Source organism: Odontesthes bonariensis, chromosome 1 (genome assembly GCF_027942865.1).
Source record: "Odontesthes bonariensis isolate fOdoBon6 chromosome 1, fOdoBon6.hap1, whole genome shotgun sequence".
NCBI classification, from domain to species: Eukaryota; Metazoa; Chordata; class Actinopteri; order Atheriniformes; family Atherinopsidae; genus Odontesthes; species Odontesthes bonariensis.
In genome coordinates this window covers 21,363,178-21,381,053 of record NC_134506.1, presented here as the reverse complement: position 1 = coordinate 21,381,053, position 17,876 = coordinate 21,363,178, and the positions used below count along the sequence as shown (strand labels likewise).

The 17,876-nt window shown below is 41.4% G+C and overlaps 1 protein-coding gene across 6 annotated transcripts in view; it reads right to left on the bottom strand.

Moving 5' to 3' along the window:
- The window catches only part of sox6 (SRY-box transcription factor 6), a 130,587-nt gene that overhangs the window by 25,301 nt on the left and 87,410 nt on the right, over nucleotides 1–17,876 (bottom strand). For 5 of the 6 annotated variants that reach the window (XM_075459976.1, XM_075460010.1, XM_075459996.1 and 2 more), the window contains 3 exons: nucleotides 14,298–14,421; nucleotides 9,043–9,122; nucleotides 627–776 (listed from right to left, as the gene is read on the bottom strand). In XM_075459976.1, coding sequence (XP_075316091.1) covers nucleotides 627–776; nucleotides 9,043–9,122; nucleotides 14,298–14,421 — 354 coding nt within the window. The remainder of the gene's footprint in view (nucleotides 1–626; nucleotides 777–9,042; nucleotides 9,123–14,297; nucleotides 14,422–17,876) is intronic. The other variant, XM_075459990.1, reaches the window with a different exon arrangement.

Here is a 17,876-nt window from a genome sequence, read left to right as displayed (position 1 = left end):
TGTGTGTGTGCACGTGTGTATGCGTGAAGAGAATCTGAAGTTGTTTCCTACCATGATTTATGGTCTTTCTTCATTGTAATGTTATTAAGCTAAACTACTTCAAAATGGGCATATGTTTCTGATTATGGCCTTAGTGAGTGGGAATGATGTATGTGGCCTTTCGCTTGCATTGAGATTTAGTGGAGTCATGCCATACAGCAGCAGAAAACAAACCCTATATTTGGTTTGTTTACAGGAAAAAAAAAAAAAAAGAGTTGTCGATCCTACTTTTTCTTCACTTTTGTCAGCAGTTGTATGGCACCGTTGTAATGGCTTTATTTCAATTTTTGTAACAAAAAAGAAGAAAGGACTTTTCATTGTGGAAAAAAAAAACATGTGTTCCACAAATTACTGGCTTGGAGCCTGCCATAGCTATAGCAACCATGTCCACAGAGTTCTGGTTGAGAGAGGGCCTTGTTAAAGCTCTAGAGATTGATGGCCTGTTAGAGCCTTTGCTCACCACACTGAAGTAGTGAACATTGTAGGCGCTAGTTTAATCAGACAACACCATCTAGGCTGGGTTAGGTCAAGTGCCTCTCAAGGTTTGGATTGTGGGGTGGGCTGGTTGAAGGAGCTGAGAGTTGTACCTTGACTTGAGTGATGGGGCTGGAGGAACTCTTGTCATTCTTCAGAGATGAGGGAGAGATGGGCCCACTTGCATTGAGGGGCTGGGGGAGAGGAGGCATCTTGGCTCCAGGAGAGACCTGCATGCTGGCAAGCTGGGCGGCATACAGTTGCTGTGGGGTGGGGTGGAGAAACCCGCAAGGCGTTAACATCCAAATCCAGAAAACATTCAAAGTTTTATATTCTCTCTTTTCGTCTCCCTAGAACTCTCTGCCTCTGTGTCTGCCTTCATCCCCCCCACTCTTTCTCTTTTTTACGTCTTTCCTCTCTTTCCATGAAGCTGGCAGCGAACCCCCTTCAAAGGTCTTAACTGTATTTCAAAGGCTGAACCCAGAGAGAGACAGCAGTCTTAAAAACCATACAGAGATGGCTTTCACTCAAAATACTTGGAGCCCCTATTTTCCACTCATCACAGAGAAAACTTTGCCGCCTGGATGCAAATTTGTTAGCAAAGAGCTCTAGATCTACATAGCTTCCTATTGAAGTTTCTGGCCTGTGATTTGTCTCCACACAGTCACAAGGGACAACCCCACTCCTCAAGCAACCTCATCTACTGCCATCACAGAATATGTTAGACACAAACATTGAAAGTCCTAAGAACCTGTATGAAGACCTCTGATGTAATCAACGTTACATAGGTAACATTTAAAACTCCTGCGAACAGGACTGAACTCTAAAAATGACATTATTGGGCTCATTGTGTGGCACTAGAATCAGTAGTTACATACATATGATATAAAGGTCTTAAAAAGCCAAGTGTCGGACATATCAAATTTTGGGCAGTAATTTATTGATTACTCTGGATAAAGTTACAGATTTGTATCTTGTTATCAATTTGCACATCTATTCTTCAGTGATTAAAACCTCAATTTGAAAATAATGTAATTTAATTATTATTTTATATCCCTTGTCTATCCACCCACAGCAATACAGCGCTGTTGAGACTTTTCATCTCCGGTCTGTAATCAGTGGCCTGGACGGAAGTCATGAAATGGGGTTTTGTCTCCTACAACAAGCAGCAGGGGGTCTGTCAAATAAAGCTACTGCCTGAAAAAAACATGTTTCTCCACATCTAGCCTTAGACCTCACTTCATCAGACATATAGCACTTAACTGCCTCACTGGCCTGCTATCCCCAGACAAGGTAAACTGTATAGTTTGTTGTGTTTTTCAGTCAGATGGTGCTGCCACAGATAATCTAATTTCTCTTCCACTGGCCAATCAGTAAACCTTGACTCATTTCCTGGTTTGACTGGCCACATACAGACAGCATTTTGTGTAGATGGTAAAAAAGCAACTCGGCCCTACTGTCCACACCTTTGGCAGTTTAAATGAGGACGTAAGCCAAAAAAAAAGCACTTTATTTCCACGCACATACCTCCAGATATAAACATATGTACTCCTCTTAGAAACCTTATCGCTGCCACATAAGCGGCAGTACAAAGGCTTCATTCTTCCAGGGGACCTAAGGATAACAACAGCACATGGGCAGCGGAAATGACAGACTGATTATGTTCCCACAATGATAGCACTGCCTCTACCTCCCTCACAAACAGCCTTTTGTCTCCGTTAGGATCGGACACAGGAGCAAACCCAACTGTTTTCTTCTCATTTAAGCTAGATTTAGTTTATGTCAGTTGTAAAGGCATGTTGTTTTCTTGGAGGGAGGTGAAAAAGGGAGAGAAACTGTGACAGTAAATAAAGTAAAAAAGATAACGAGGAGTCTCCATTGACTGTCACTCCAGGCTACATGGAAGTCTTTGTAGATGTCTGCTGGACAGATGTTTGCTAACAGGCCTGTTGATCAGCATACCCCTGACCTTGAGTGGGAAGAACTTTATTGTCCCGGAAAAAGAACATAATTAGACTTTGCCTCAAATTGCACACTGTCAGGATGCCAGCACTGATTAGCAGGTCAGTACCATGGGGTGAGATACAGTGGTTACCCTTATGACCAGGAAAACTCCAAGAGCATAAGAACAATAAATACAATCAAGGAAGACAGATGTAATATGCTGCTTAAGCCTAGGAAAAAATATCAGTAGAAATGTGTATAGTTTGGTGGCATTTTCTTAAGCAATATTGCAAATATGGTTCAAAAGAAAAATAACAAACAAAAAAAACAACAATTCTAAATTAATAGGGCATTGGTATTTAACAATAGGCTTGTTCTAGTTTTGACAGGAAGTCATTAGTATAATAAGCAGTGTGGTGTCAAAGGCTAAGGAAAGATACATTTTGCCAAGTTTGGGACCTCATTTATAAACTGACTTACTGAAAATCTTTGTCTACATAGTTTAAAACTGAATTAAATTATTCCCTTGCTGGTTATATAGGGATGTATGTACCTGCGAGCTTGTTGGGAACTTTGCGTGACCTTTAAAAACATCGAGTGAGGAATCAACTATTACCTGCAACACAGTCTGAATAGTTGTGCTTTTTGTCTCCATAGAGTCTGCTACATGCCATACACTTCAGTAGTTACACACTCTGAAGCAGCAAGTGCAGCTTTGCTTTCAACCCAGTATTTGTTCCACAGAATAATACGTGTTGTGTGGGTTCAATTTTCTCTCCCATCGTTGTTGTCTAATCTTCAAAAGAGATACATTTGGCCCATGACTATTCCTGGCTGAAGTGTTATCTGTGCTGCCATTATGTGATGGTTTTAATGCTCACCATCTTTCATAAATTTGACTCAAAAACAAGAGCAGAAATTATCTTAAGACTAAGCTCAAATAAAATCTCAGATTATTTTTCAAAATGAGACTACTTGTCTCCCAAAACAGAACTCATGTGTCTGCATCCTTTAGTTGACTCTCACATCCAACAGCCCATTCTTTAGATCTACTTGCCAGGTGCGAGCAAAAAAAGGTTCACGGTAATGAGGGTCAACCTGAAAGTCAATGCTCTGTCTCTGGGGTCCTGGGAGAGTAGGTGGACGCCTTAGTAAACCTTTGGAATGATGCTGTTTTTATTTTCTGTTTCCTCTTTTCTCCCTACACACCAAAACGATGTTGTTTCTGTTTGTAGGAATGAGTGTCAATAAAGTGTTCTTGTTTATTATATTCAAGGAAAACAATACAGATGTTGTAAACAGCAGTATTTTTAGTTGAGAAGTGACACAAATATAAGAAGAAAAACAAACACTACACCTAAGGTCTTTTTTTTGACCCCATCATTCCCTGTTTCCCAGATCTCAGCAGCCATAGATTTTAAGTGAGTGCAACACACCCAAGGTCAGCCTGTTAGCCTCTGGTAATTAAAACAAGCCCTCTGGAGGCGGCAGAGGTTAAATGAGGAGGTTCACTTCTCTGCCTGCAACATTAAACTGAGATTACACACAATGCTGATGATTTTAAACATCTAAGATGTATGATGTACAGTTAAAATGGGCAGCATATGTTTGTGTAGAGAAATAACCAAACTGATACTATGCTCAATTTGGAACATATTTGATATTTTTCTTTTTCTGCAAACATGCTTGGTAGTATAAACAGAAACTGAAGGAAAAGAAAAATATTTCTTTATTTTAAGAAAAGTATAGTTGCTGTATGGCAACATGAACCAGAAAATACACTAGCAGTTATTTGTCAGCTTCCACATTGGCAGCAATAACACATGTAAACGGAAAAAGAAACAAAGACAAAAAAACCTTAACAATTTACAGCACAATCATCTTTCTTCACACGAGGCAAGCGTGATCTAATGGCTGCACAATCTTAAACAGATTCTCATGTCTTTGTGTGTCTGTATGTCAATGTCTCATTCACCTCTGCCTGGCCAGGGCACTGAGCACTGGACTGGATATGAGGGCATTAACTGTGCTTCAGTGCACCACACCATTTAAAAGGCAGCACAGCGCCAGCCCCGTTTGCCACAAGGCTTGTATAGGCTCATTGCCCAGGGCGACCATGCAGGCTGACCCAGGCTAGGCCCAGATGTCAAGAGTGGAGGAAGGCGTTCTGGTGCACTGTGCCGAAGCTTTCCAGTATGGCTCAACATCTGTTTCATCTGCTGGCATCCAACCTGCTCTGCTCCGACCCTCCTCCCTCCTCCATGTTTCTACATCTTACAACTATATATATTTACGTCCTGTTTTCTCAGTTTCTCTCTACCACACACACACACACAAACACAGTCGCATTCGGTCTTGTGTAAGTGTGGGTACTCCAGGCCCAGGGCCCCCGGAGCCAGCCCTCTCATTCACTGCTGCTCACTGCATTATCAACTCTATCTGTCCATCTGTCCCTCTGTTCACCACAGCCTCCATCCAGCTGCTCACCTAGCCGTCCTATTAGCCAGACTTCCTCGCACTCTAGCATTCTACACTGCTCTGGGTTACCTTCAAAGACCAAGCTCCTTTGCTCATAAACACAGAAACAGCTGCTCTCTACAGTATGCCTTCCCCCCCCTCTCCTCCTCCTCTCTTCCTCTCTTTCAAAGTCAAAAGTGCTTCACTTGTAAATGATAGAAGCCATTTCTTCACATCTGTACCACACAGGCATTTACATCCAAACAAAAGATAATGTGCGGTTTGCTGCTCTCCCACTTTCTTCCTGTTTGTCCCTGACTGTGTAACACTCTTTCTTATCACTGCAGTCGTCTAAGCCAGTGAGTACTCCTTCAGATGTGTCTGTCTGCTTGAGATCTGGTCCGGGTTGTTGTTAAGCATATGGGCTGCTTTTCATCTTTACAGTGGGAGCACAAGCTGAGGATGGGCTCAGGTTTATCACGGGCCTAAAGAGATGCCATAACAAATAGGGCTAAATGTAAGAGTACTGCTATGTCTTATCTCAAGCAGTTTGATTTCCAGTACTGTAAAGCAAGAGGATTTCATGGGCCAGGACAATTCATAGGGAAAAATGCAAAAGAATCACTCATAAAATGAGAAGAAAAAAAGGATAGAGGTAATTGACTGAGAAATTCACAAACTAAGACACTCAAGAGATGGTTTAGGATGTGGATTAGAAATTCGAGAAAGCAGTAGACAGAAAATGGAGCTTTGACTGCGTGAAATAAAGGCTTTCTTCCTATTTATTTAGTTCAATAATGATACTACACACAGGGAGCCCAGATGTTCTGTTTGATCCAATAATGTTTTCTGTAAAATGGCCTGAACTCAAGAGTCTGTTTTCAATTATAAAAAACTGGACTTTCTTGTAGGCTGCCTCTTGTTCATTTGTTCTGTTAAAAAGACGGGTGATATATTAAAGTTCACATTATCCTTGAGTAAATAGTTTTTCACTTGACAGCTGATGTAAGAAATAGTGTACAAACAGCAAATTAAATGCTGTCCCAGATAGGAAATTCTTTTGTGGAATTAGGGAAATCCCCTTCTTGTCTCCAAAGTCAATTGAATATAGTAGATGTCCGGACAGTTTGGGGTACAATCTGAGCACAATTTCCTCTGTTAGGTGAGACGTGTCAGCTGTAATCAGTGAAGGACAGGCAGGGATGGAGCCATTGTTTCCTGCTGGTCCTGGGCTCATCCCAGCTCTGTGTGGGCACTAATGAAGAGGGGCATGTCTCGCTGGGGTAGTTTACCCGCCTCCTCTCCTGTGAGTTGCGGACCAGAGCCAATCTGTCAGGAAAACATTGAGCGAAATTGCCCTGTGGTACAGCAATGCCTGGTGACAGCCACTTGCAGACTGTCAGCCACCAGAGTGATGTTACCACCCTGTATTGACAAGCAAATTACAGTCTCCAAACACTCTAACGCACCCTGGAAGATTCATTTACATCCATCAGCTCTAAGCTTTTGTTACCTTGTTGGGTTTTCTTCTCATAAAGAGAAAAGGCAGGGAAATGGGGGAGGATCCCAGACTGTTATGACAGAGGAGATTGTGAAGAGGCTGTGTGGCCAACATTAAGACTGACAGAGCAGCTAGCCTTGCTGGCTGCATGGCTGATCACATTACTTCTGGAGCATTGTGGGAATTAATTCTACCAAGAAGATAATTTTTTAAGGTTCATATATTGCACAATCTAAACTGAACAAATTGGTGAAAATTATACCTTGCCAAGCAGCTGACAGGAAGAGAGATTTCTAATTGAGGGGATCAGCCTCTTCAGCCATATGTGTGTGGGATTTTATATCTGTTTGTCTGTATAAGTGTATAAGAAAAATAAACAATGGGTTTAAGTTGAAAAATATACACATTTCTGGACAGTTTCCCAGGGTTAATAGGAAAAGTGCCAGATGAAGCATGAAATATAATCTAATAGAATAATAAAACAAGTAATATTTGAAAGGCAGCCTTGGATCTCTCATTTTATTTCATATCTTAATTTTGCTTTTATCATAAATAATCCAGAAGCATTATATTGAATCATAAAGCAAGACACAGTAAGTTAATTCAAGAAAGCTGTACCATTATTTTACTGTACAGATTTTAAGACAAGGTCTCTCCTTATCTAGTTCCAACACAGACCGAATAACCAGTTTTCTGGCTGTGTTGGGATTTTATTTCTGTTCAAAGAGAAGAACATTCATTGCAGTTTCTTTTGTGTTTCAGAAGACTTTTCAATAGTTTCATTTCTTAAGTAACAGCAAGGGTGCTGGTGCTATTATTACCCTAAAAGGGAGGAAAGGACTCTAACTTAATTCCATGTCTGGGTTGATATGGTGTTTTTAATCATAGCAGGCTCCCAGTGCTTTGTAGAGGAAGTGGTAGCAGTCACATGGTTTGTTGATCCCAGCTATGTAGAAAAGGGCATGTTTGACTTGCCTTACTGTTTTGAGGGGAATCTCTCTACAGGGTAAATAGCAGCCAGCAGGCGGAATATGTGACAGGCTGACAGACTTCAATTAATGGAAAATACACCTCTTTTTGTTTACTGTGTTCTCTAAAGGTCAGCCAAGTCATGGTCTTGGAGGCACTGTTTTTACCCATTTCCAGGGTTAGATACATAATCAGAATTAATGACTATAGCCCTGTCTCCCCTTCTAACCCCAACCCTTAGATATATGACTGTCTCATCTGACCTCATACACCCCTATAAATAGCCTGAGCATGTCTGTCTAAACTGACACTCCCTTCCAATTAACTTTTCTATGATACATAAGCAAAGCAACACATTCACTCCAGAAATGTATTCACAAAAGCAGCCTCTATATTTTACCTTTACAGACACACATCTTCAAACATGAGCAGACTCATTTAACACCTTGCATGCTTCTGATAACTTTCCTCATGGCTGCATAATGACGCACAGCTCTTCAGAGCCAGCTGCATGCATTGTTAGAACTTGCCAAGGCTCGTTAGCACTGACGGTTGTAGCCTCCGAAGGACAAATGCCACGTGTATCAGTATGCAAAGAGTTTTGAACTTGTTGCTGAGCTCTCTTTTTCAGTCTTGTCATACTTGTTTCTGCTGCTGTGCATCACAAGTTGCAGCAATGAAACAACTTACTTCTTTTGTTGACAAAGAAGTAGTGGCCACTTAACCATATGCTAACAGAGATACTTTTTAATTCTGCACTTTATTTTTTTGTTTAATAAATAACATTGCTGATTTCTAGCTTTACACAGAAGTAAGATCTACAATTAATCAGATATGGAACGGAAACTGATAATTAAAGAAGCAGCAATGCAACTCTAATACATATTTTGTCAATCAGATTTCTCTTTGTATATTTCTGTGTGAATAAATTCTCGTAGGAACCTTACAAAGACAATCATTATCACCAATTTGGAAAATAAGATAATGCATGGGCTGAAAGTAACCACGGTAGCAGTATTTATAATAGTAATGATTTAAAGGATAGAAAGCAGATAATTATCTACATTAAACATTATGGCCTCAGGTTAAGCCTTGACCTGGGTTCAGCTCTTTTAAATGCTGTGTGAGAAAATTCCTGGAGCAGCCTATAGGGCTTTGGGCCTATCTTAACATTTTCTGGGGCTCCAAACCTCAACTCAGCCTCATTTAGCATTACATAACATGACAATTTTTTTCCTCGCACATACAGTTAAATTAGGTTTATTTCAACCATTCTTTTTTCTTAACTGTTTTCCACACTGAGCTAAAATAAATTGCATAGCTGATTTGCTAGATAAAAGCAATAAAAAGGATATTTTTACACAGTCAATTGTCCTCTGATAAATTCACTGGCAGACGATTAAGGCAAGCAAAGTGATTCTCATTCTCTCTAATAACTATTATCTTCCTAACTCCTCTGTCTGGCAGAACCACTGGGGATAAATCTTCTATAAAATGGGGATAAATTACATATGTAAGGTGATAAGCGTGTGTGAGCCGGGGCCCTCCAGGATTATTTAGTGTGCAGCTCATTACTTAGTGTACAGCTGCTTAGCCATCCTTTCTGCCCTGAGGTTGGCCCGCTTCCCTAGCATTCTTTGTCATAGAAATGTACATACCTGAAGCTGGAGGGGGCTGAGTCCTGACGCTGCTGCAGCTGCCATTGTGGATGGAATGAACTGCACCGGGTAGTTATCACCTGTCAGAGAGGGAGAGAGAGACAACAATGCATACAGGTTCAGACAATGAGCCGGCCCACAGTGACAAGGCAAGTGCCAACATGGATTGTGCGCCCTTCGCTGCTTCTGCCGCAACAATGTGGCACATTGCAATGAGTGCTCGGCTTCAAGCCCAAACATCTGCATTAACAAAGGGATAAGGTAGTTTTACTGAAGTGGGCTTACTTAGGAGCATTTTAACACCATTCCCTCCTTACTCCACCTGCACATTATTCTCACAGGAAAATATTATGACAATACTACATAGTTAAACTTCTAATGTTTATTTATTCGTGTGTGTCTGTGTGTGTTTAACTAATTGGATCAAGTTCAATGGGCTTCATGCAAGAACCGTTCGTAAGCACAGATTTGTTCTTAAATCGTCCGTACGAGTGATTTAAGAGAATTTGCACATTCACCAATCTTTTCGTATTTTACGCTTTGTTTCAGGTACGAACAGAATTTATGAGTGATCCAGGCCTGTCGTAGGAGTTTCGTAAAAATAGTCCGCTGTTATTCAAATCAAGTTTGCTTGACTAATGGATTGTATATTTAATTACTTTGAAGCAAACATAAATAAATATATACATTATACCCCATAATGATGCTGACATTATTCTGTTTGACTTAAATTGTGCACTAATTGAAGGTTGACTCTGTATATAACAAGGTCAATGGGAAGCGTAACCAGCGGCTTACTTTCTACTTTTGGATGCCTTAGCGCGTAAGTCAGACAATGGCTGACATCGCGATTAAGACTGCCAAGGACTGTGCTGCTACAAATATGTAGCTTGCTAGAGCCACAACTCCAGAGAGAAACACGCCGATCAAACCCAATTCCACCACACGTCCAGGTCCTCACCACCCTTGGATTTTTGGCCACTGGAACCTTTCAGAGGGAGATTGGAGACAGATCGGAGGTGTCCCAGTCCTCTGTGAGTCGTGCTCCCCTTGGTCATCAAAGCTCTCATCAGTTTATCACCTATGGTACATCAAATTCCCATACACCGCTGTCCAACAAGTACAAATTAAGAGGGACTTTCATCCCGTGGCTGGACTGCCAATCATAATTGGAGCACGAGACACATATACGCATCAAAGCACCCGTGCCCCTGTCGTGGAGCACACTGAGCTGAAGGCCAGGTGGGTGTGTCTCGATACAGCGGGGGGCAAACTGCACTATAGCCCAGAGAAGGCATGCCAGATTTGCACAATATTGCCATGAACGAGGGTCTCCACATGAACCAGCCAGGCAGACCAGAAGGTGTGGTGCCAGAAGACCCCCCTCATGGACCACCCCATCAAAGAGCCATCATGATGAGGCAACAACTGATTGCAGGCTTTAGTTGCAGTCATCGAGCGCCTGGCCATGGCGAGACGTTTTTTTTTTTTTTTTAAGCTATTTTCATATTAAACCTTTTTTTTTTTCGGTGACATATTACGATCGTAATTGCTTCCCATTTATTCTCTTTAGCATGTCCCGTAATTCCACTGATGACACAGCTAAAAATGACAGATTTTCCTTTTTGGATCTCTGAAAGCAGAACTTCAATCTCAGAGCCCGTAAAGTTGTTCTTTATGGCCTTGATGCCATTCTCATGACTCAACACTCAACACTTCCTGGCACAGGAGCGAGGAAGCACAGCCTTATATGGTATAATTGTGGGCGTGGGGTATGCAAATTTACTATCCTCGTGCACGTGCCCCTTAAATACGGACGGGTGGGATTCATCATTTACGCAGGTCGTTTACACACTTTTTTCGAAGTTAAGAGCGTTTGTTGAATCTGACGTGGCGTTCGTACGAGACCTTCGTACGAAAAAAGTAAGAAAAATTTAGAATAAAAATACGAAAATGTTCTTGCATGAGGCCCAATATCTTTCCGTGTATACAGTTAGTGGGTTTGTAAAAGGACGTACATGTTCTTTCAGGCAATTCATACAGTGGCAGACTTATCTGGCTATTGTTTCTGAATAATAGTTTTGGCAGCAGAGTGAAAGCACTTGTATGCAAATTGGTTGGAACAAGTGTGCAGTCACAATAACAAGGATGAAAAAAAACTTCCAACACATTCTTATCTCACATATCACTCATCAAGGAAGGAGAAACTGGTTTTGAAAAGCGGCACTATTCATTTCTATTGGCCTGCCATCAGCGCATTTGTCAGACAGGGATATAAAAATGGCTGCAGTTTGAGTGATTTCCATGGGAGTGCAGAGACTTTTACACTCAGCCTAGTGTGTTGAGACGGACAGAACATCCCCAGTGAGATGGCACAGCTTTCATACAGGGGAGGTTAGTTTGAGCCATGTGTCTAAGGGAGAGGAGATGGGGTGCACAGTGGGAGTGGGGAGGGGTTGTTGGCCTTCGCTCAGACCCCACTTCTGCCTGTCACTTCCCCTCACAAACATATGGAGCCATTAAACCACAGACAAGGTAAATGTATGTACCTTCTCTTTCACTTTGCCCTCGTCCGCTCGCCTCACTCTGCAATCTTGTACACCACAGCACAATGTGATACAGGCCATGGAAATTCAATCCCCATTTAGTGGCAAATAAAATCACATAGCAGAAGTGGTTTCAAATAGTGCTCGGTTGGATGTACGGGAGGGTGTGCTGTGGTTATTTCTACACCTCCTCTTTTTGGAATCACTTTCTCTCTGTCTCATTTGCTCTGTCCTGTCTGTGACGTAGGATTTGGGGATAATAAATGACTGGATGTCTTTAGATGTCATGTGAAACCTGGGGAGAGTCATGTGCCACACTATAACTACTGAGGAGGGGGGGGGGGTCTCATGCTCCAGGGTCAGGGTCTTGGGTGTACACAGTCTGTGTCAAGACACTAGACTCCGGAGGAATGGGCACAGGGCCAGCTTGGTGTAATCTCTGCTCAAATGTAATAAATTCAAAACATTTCCTTTTAAAGTTGGAAATAGATGTTTTCATGCAGACAGTCTGTATTCTAAACGCTACAAGGAGGAGCAATGTAGATGACACCATGGTCAGATTTCCAGGGTTCCAGTATAAGTCACAGATCTGCTGAGGGCTGACAGATGGAGCTAAGAGCTTTCTTAGGGTAGATCAAATCACGATGAATGGAATACTTTTTTCACCGGTTTCTAATTTAATTTGTCAAAGTTGCTAAAAGAAAAACAGGCTTAAGTGGAAATATAAACTAAATAAATCTGAGTTTATAGTTTACAAAATATATCCAGACCATAAAGTGCAAAACATCTAAATTACTTAATTTACTTGCAGAATATTGAGGGGAAAACCACTCTGCCCAACTTGAATTATTTAAATATTAAATGTGACAATATCAGAGAGCAGTTTAAATGTGACAAGTAATAAAATAGCATGGGGAAACCATCAACTGTCGGTGGGATGTCTATGAGGTAGTCAGAGAAACCTAAAGACTATGGGGTCATTCTGCAGGTCCATTAGAGGCTCCTGAAACTGAATGCTGTTCATAAACAGTGCAAATAGACTGAACAAGTCCAACTTGTATCTATTTGTTTAAAAGATGACTTGGTGTCTCTATGACTGTGCTTGACTACCATGCAACACCAGGTCATTGAGCACAGCCAGCAGATGGGGTGATGACTTACCACTATGGTGCCAGAAGGACACTGTTGCCATGAGAGCACCACAGGGTTGGGGGTCATAAGCAGCGGTCCCTGTGAGCTGTCTCATAATGATAACATCAGATTAGTGGGCCTAAGTCTTGGAAGTGAATGCTTGGCCCCTCACTTCATGGAGAAAGGACACGGCAGCATCCTGTATACCCTGCAGGTGGTGACGATAACATTGTATTCTCTGGGTATATTGTGTAGAAAAAATAAATGCTTTAAGAATATCTCTCCTGACTTAAAAAGTCATTTCAGACCCCCTTTGCCATTTCCTCATGTGCTCATGAATTATGCAGGAATCATACACATTGTGACCCCTGACCATGACTCCATAATAGCTGTTGTTATTTGAGCTAAAACCTTTTCCCGTCAAATCTACTGCAAAAAAGCTCAGTGGTAAAAGACTCCCCCTCAGGCACTTTGTTTAAGCTGTCATGGTTCCATAGTTACAAAATAGCTGACTTTCTTTTTCATCTCGTGGTTCCATAGTTAATTCATTAACTGCTCTACCACACCTTTTAATGCTCTGTTGTGAACCTGCTGACTTCTGAATGTTTTTGTTCCGTTTTCAGTCCTCTTCTTTTTATGGTACTATTCTACAGAGAAGGACCTTCCTTTTCCAGTTGACTCATAAATCAGTAAGGGTTTTCATCAACACATCACTGTCTCATTCTTTTTGTATATCTGTATGAGCGGGGGACGGCTCAACCTTTTAAATGTAATCTACTAACCAATTGACCAACACTTATAAAAACAATGTGTGTCTATAATCCAGTAGGCCTTGTGATGTGGAAAGCTTAGACTGAGAAGAAGGAAGCAATTTAGGCCGTAGATCTGTGTTATATTTAGTATGAGTGGTATATGGTTGCACATCTTTAATTTTCACCAGGATACGGGGGTGTATGAGGTTATTGCTTTGGCAGGGCATCAATCAACAAGATTTTTTTTTTAGAAAGGTGGTGGAGCTTCTTGATCCATAAAGACAAAGAGAGAGAACAAGGCATGCTGTTACATGCAATGGAAAGTTATATGTGCAAGAAAACCTGTTCTTACATCATACACAAGCTTCCCACATTATATTTGTTCTCTAATTACTAGAATTACCCTGTCACACGATTCTGTGAAAAAACATTGCTTTCTACGCTTGTAACAATAGTAAGACTTTTAATGCATGTTTTTGCTTGTGGTATTGGACCTTTTCCAGTGGATACAAGAAAAATAATTAAAGCCAGCACACCCCAGAAAGATACTTCCATGTTGATAACATGTTTGCATTCCTCTCCTTCTGTGCCCATATCTATTGTTCCACATGGACTCCTGCGTTCCTCGCCTTTTGTCTCAAATCCAAGTTCAGACAGAACAGAGCTTGTTAGGGGCTTCTGATGCATTTTTATTTGTTGTTATACATTTTTCAAGCATGTTTGCAAACTTTCAGACCAAATAAGGGTTTTGAATAAAAGCATAAGGAGAAAAGACATAGCAAGCTGAAAGAAAGGAATGATAAAAAGACTTAATTAGAAAGCATACCTGGCTTATAAGACATTCCAGGAGGAAAGAGAAAGCCTTGCTGGGCGGCAGCTGCTGCTGCTAGAGTGCGTTGGTCGTGTGGAAAAATGGGGATCATGAGCGGAGGCATGTGACCCTGGACCTGCTGAACAGATAGGGAGCAGAGATCAGAGAGAGGCCTAAGCATAGGCATGGTACACAGAAGCACAGAACCCACTCAGGGGGAGGCCAGATCACAGCTCCTCCTAACGCGTGCTGACAGGGGGCTCCGCAGCAATGACGGCTATCGTGTGCTCGCACATTACCTGGCTGAGCTACGCCTGCACTTAATCCAAACCACAATTTAACCTCGGTACTTCAAAGGCCCTGCACGCCCACATTGTTCCACTATTATTTAGAGGAGTGACACGCAGGACAGAAAGCAGAGAGCTACTGTAGTCTTCTAGGGCTCCTGTGGAGCAGTACTGTATGTGTTGAAAGAAACATTTGCAATGACCCTGCCTGTTGCAGCATATCCAATGTGTCAGCAAGAGGGTTTGTTGCACAGATGCAGAGGCAGAACTGATCAGTATGTACTGTACATGCATGAACTCACACCCCTCTAGGGAAGATCAATTACTTGCATATTGTTGGGGGATCATTTAATGACACTGAAAAAGCTGAAAGACAATCCAGTCATTTACTTAAACTGTTTTCAGAAGTGGAAAAACAGCAGGCAACTGCTGTATTTAATTTTACTGTCTTTCTTTATCTGTGTTTCTCTCACATATCAGGTTTCACCATTCACCCTGTTACTGACTAGCCTACTGGGAATATCAACACAAACACCCTGCATTTCAATGTCAAGGGTGGTTGAGTAGTGGGGCTTTGCACACATGTTGGAAGACCAATTTTTCCGTCATTCCCAGCTTCCTGAAACTCTATGATAGGGAGCAGCCAGGCTACCATGGGCCTGTGAGGGTTAATCTAGCACTGAGCCAGATCACCTCAGGGGAACCTGCCTGGAAAATGGGTTAATAAAGGTCATCCCCCAAAATAAACACTTTACAGAATGTTTCTCTATTCATCCCTCTTAAAATCAACTGGCAATAAAACAGGTCTGGGTGCAATTACTGCCGTTGCATTGGGGCATGAAATCAAGCTGTCCCATGTTCTGGCTGAGATCTGCTAGGATCTCCACTTTTTCAGTCTGTGCTGCTCCCCCCTGTAGACCCTTTACTGCAGTATTTGCACCCAGTTTCTCTCGCAGCTAGTACGCTAAACCCACTTAAGACAACTTTATTGATTTGTCCAGAGGTGCAAAGCTAGACTGAAAACTAAATAAATATAGCTATTTTATGTCTACTGAGCTTTTACAGAAGTGCAAGTGCAGAAGAATAGAAAAGTATGTAATTCTTCCAAAAGTAATTCTGTAAAATATGCTGTTGCTGGAAAAAAATAAATGGCCAAGGAGACTGCGACAAATGGCCCTAAATAAAACATTGCTTTATAGAGATTTGAGTTCCAAGTTTCCAGGCTGAATGGATGAAAGATGGAGCCTGGCCTTACATGTATGGAACATATGGAAAAACACAATAATTAATGTCACAACATGAGGTAGGGCCAGTGACAGGCATGGGATGGGGGGATGGGGGACACTGGGGAACACAGCTTTTCTCTGTGCATTTGGACTGCTAAAACAGATGGAGTCTGTTGCTGAATGTACGATAGTCAGAAGCGAAAAGCGCTCCCTCAAGCCCCTATCCCTTGAAGTATGTTAAAAAATTGAGTTACATGGCGGTTTATATATGTTCATGAATAAGCTAGCACACATCAGCTGTAAATTAAACGTCACTTTGTTTTAAACAAACTGAGTTGAATAGATGAAACAGAGAAAGTCTAACTTTGTGTTCAGATCTTCTGTCTAATAACTTTTCTTGCTTAGTAACTTGCTCCAATAGTAAACTGCTCCAATTACTTTCTGGAGTCAAAACATCATTGCCAAAATATATACAACTTTAAAGTGTACTTTCCTAATTTGAACCATAAGCTCCTCTGTAAAAAGAAGAGTGGTTCTTTCACTTCTGGAAAGAATGGTCATGGTGCTACAAAACAAAATCAGCAAAAAAGCATCTAAATGTTAGTTAATATCAAATATCATGGACATGACATAATTTATTTTCTTTTAATTATTTGATAGGAGAACCATAATAAAATTGAACTGTACAAGATTTTCTAGACACTAGATGTTTATATGTACTGGGAGACTTTGGGTCAAATCAACTGAAACAAGGATGAATTTTTCTCCAGTACCACTAAATGATGAACCCTAAGTGATACAATTTCATCTGGGATATCAGCTTTTATTACTGTTATTATTTTAAAATATGGAGTAGAATATACAACGTTCACTGAGGCGAAGACAGAGCGGAAATGTGTGCTGAAGGGGAAATAAATGCATTGAGTTTGAATGGCTGTGATTTGCAGTAATGAGCTCCACGCATTAAAGTTTAATTTACAGCAGCTAATGTCAGAGAAAGGAAAATCAAATTTTGAGGAGCTTCAAGGTGGCAACAAATAGTGGAGGTTAGATGAGCTGTCAATTAACGGCTGTTGCAGTGGCTGAGCAGATTTCAACATTATCAGAAGTTCTAAGTAAAGGAAAAAGATGTCTTTAAAAAAAAAACTGGGGTAAAAAATAAAATGTGTACAGATGTGTGGTCTACAGTCTTTCCCTGTAACTACAACCCAACCCCCCACATATAAGAGTTACCCTCAAGTTCATCTATGTATGGGCTGAGTGCCCAGTATATTTCTAATGCCAAGATGATCTTGAGGAGTCGGAGAATGAAGTGGAGCAGATGTGTGTGTGGGGGGTGGGGATTGGGCAGTGATCTCCCTTCTCCTCGTAAAATACAGCAGCATTGTTGTGCTGGCACTGCTCTTCCTTTGTCTTAGCACAGCTAAGTACTGGATAATGTCATTTCACACCATCTGCCCCCAGACTTCATTAAAGATACATGAATGGGCTATCTTATGAGGAACAGGTGCTATTGTTTGTCCCTCAAGACCCAGCACTAAGGATCTGACTCGGAATACTTGAAGAGGAGCATCTGTAGTGATCAGTCAGACAGTCTTGGCTGAGGCCCCCGTCTCTGCCAGCACGCGCTCCAACAGAGGTTTCCGGGGGAACTCAGCCGCCTTGCTACATGTATCATCAATTCAGATGACCTGATGAAGTCTGTAGCAGGCCAGCATGCAATCTGTTTCCCTCTAGAGGAGATGCTGGTACTTGATAAATAGACTCCACTCGCAGTTCTACTTTTATTAGGAAACAATACAAATACCGTATCAGCAGAGCTTTTTCTGTTTTATTTAGCAAAACAACAAAAAAGAAAAGAAAAAAATGTTTGCTATTTCAGCAAAACATAGTCAGTCACACAGTCACAGTGCTGAAATTTTGCTGGTTGGCTAAAATGGTCATTTGAGTAAATTTTATCAAGAGTAAGTTCAAAAAGACAGCACCACAGAAGCTCAACTCAATAGTCAATGGTAAACAACAGCAGCCCATCCAGCGGTCTAACTGCAGAGGGCGAGCCAGACGGCTCGTATTTCTGATGT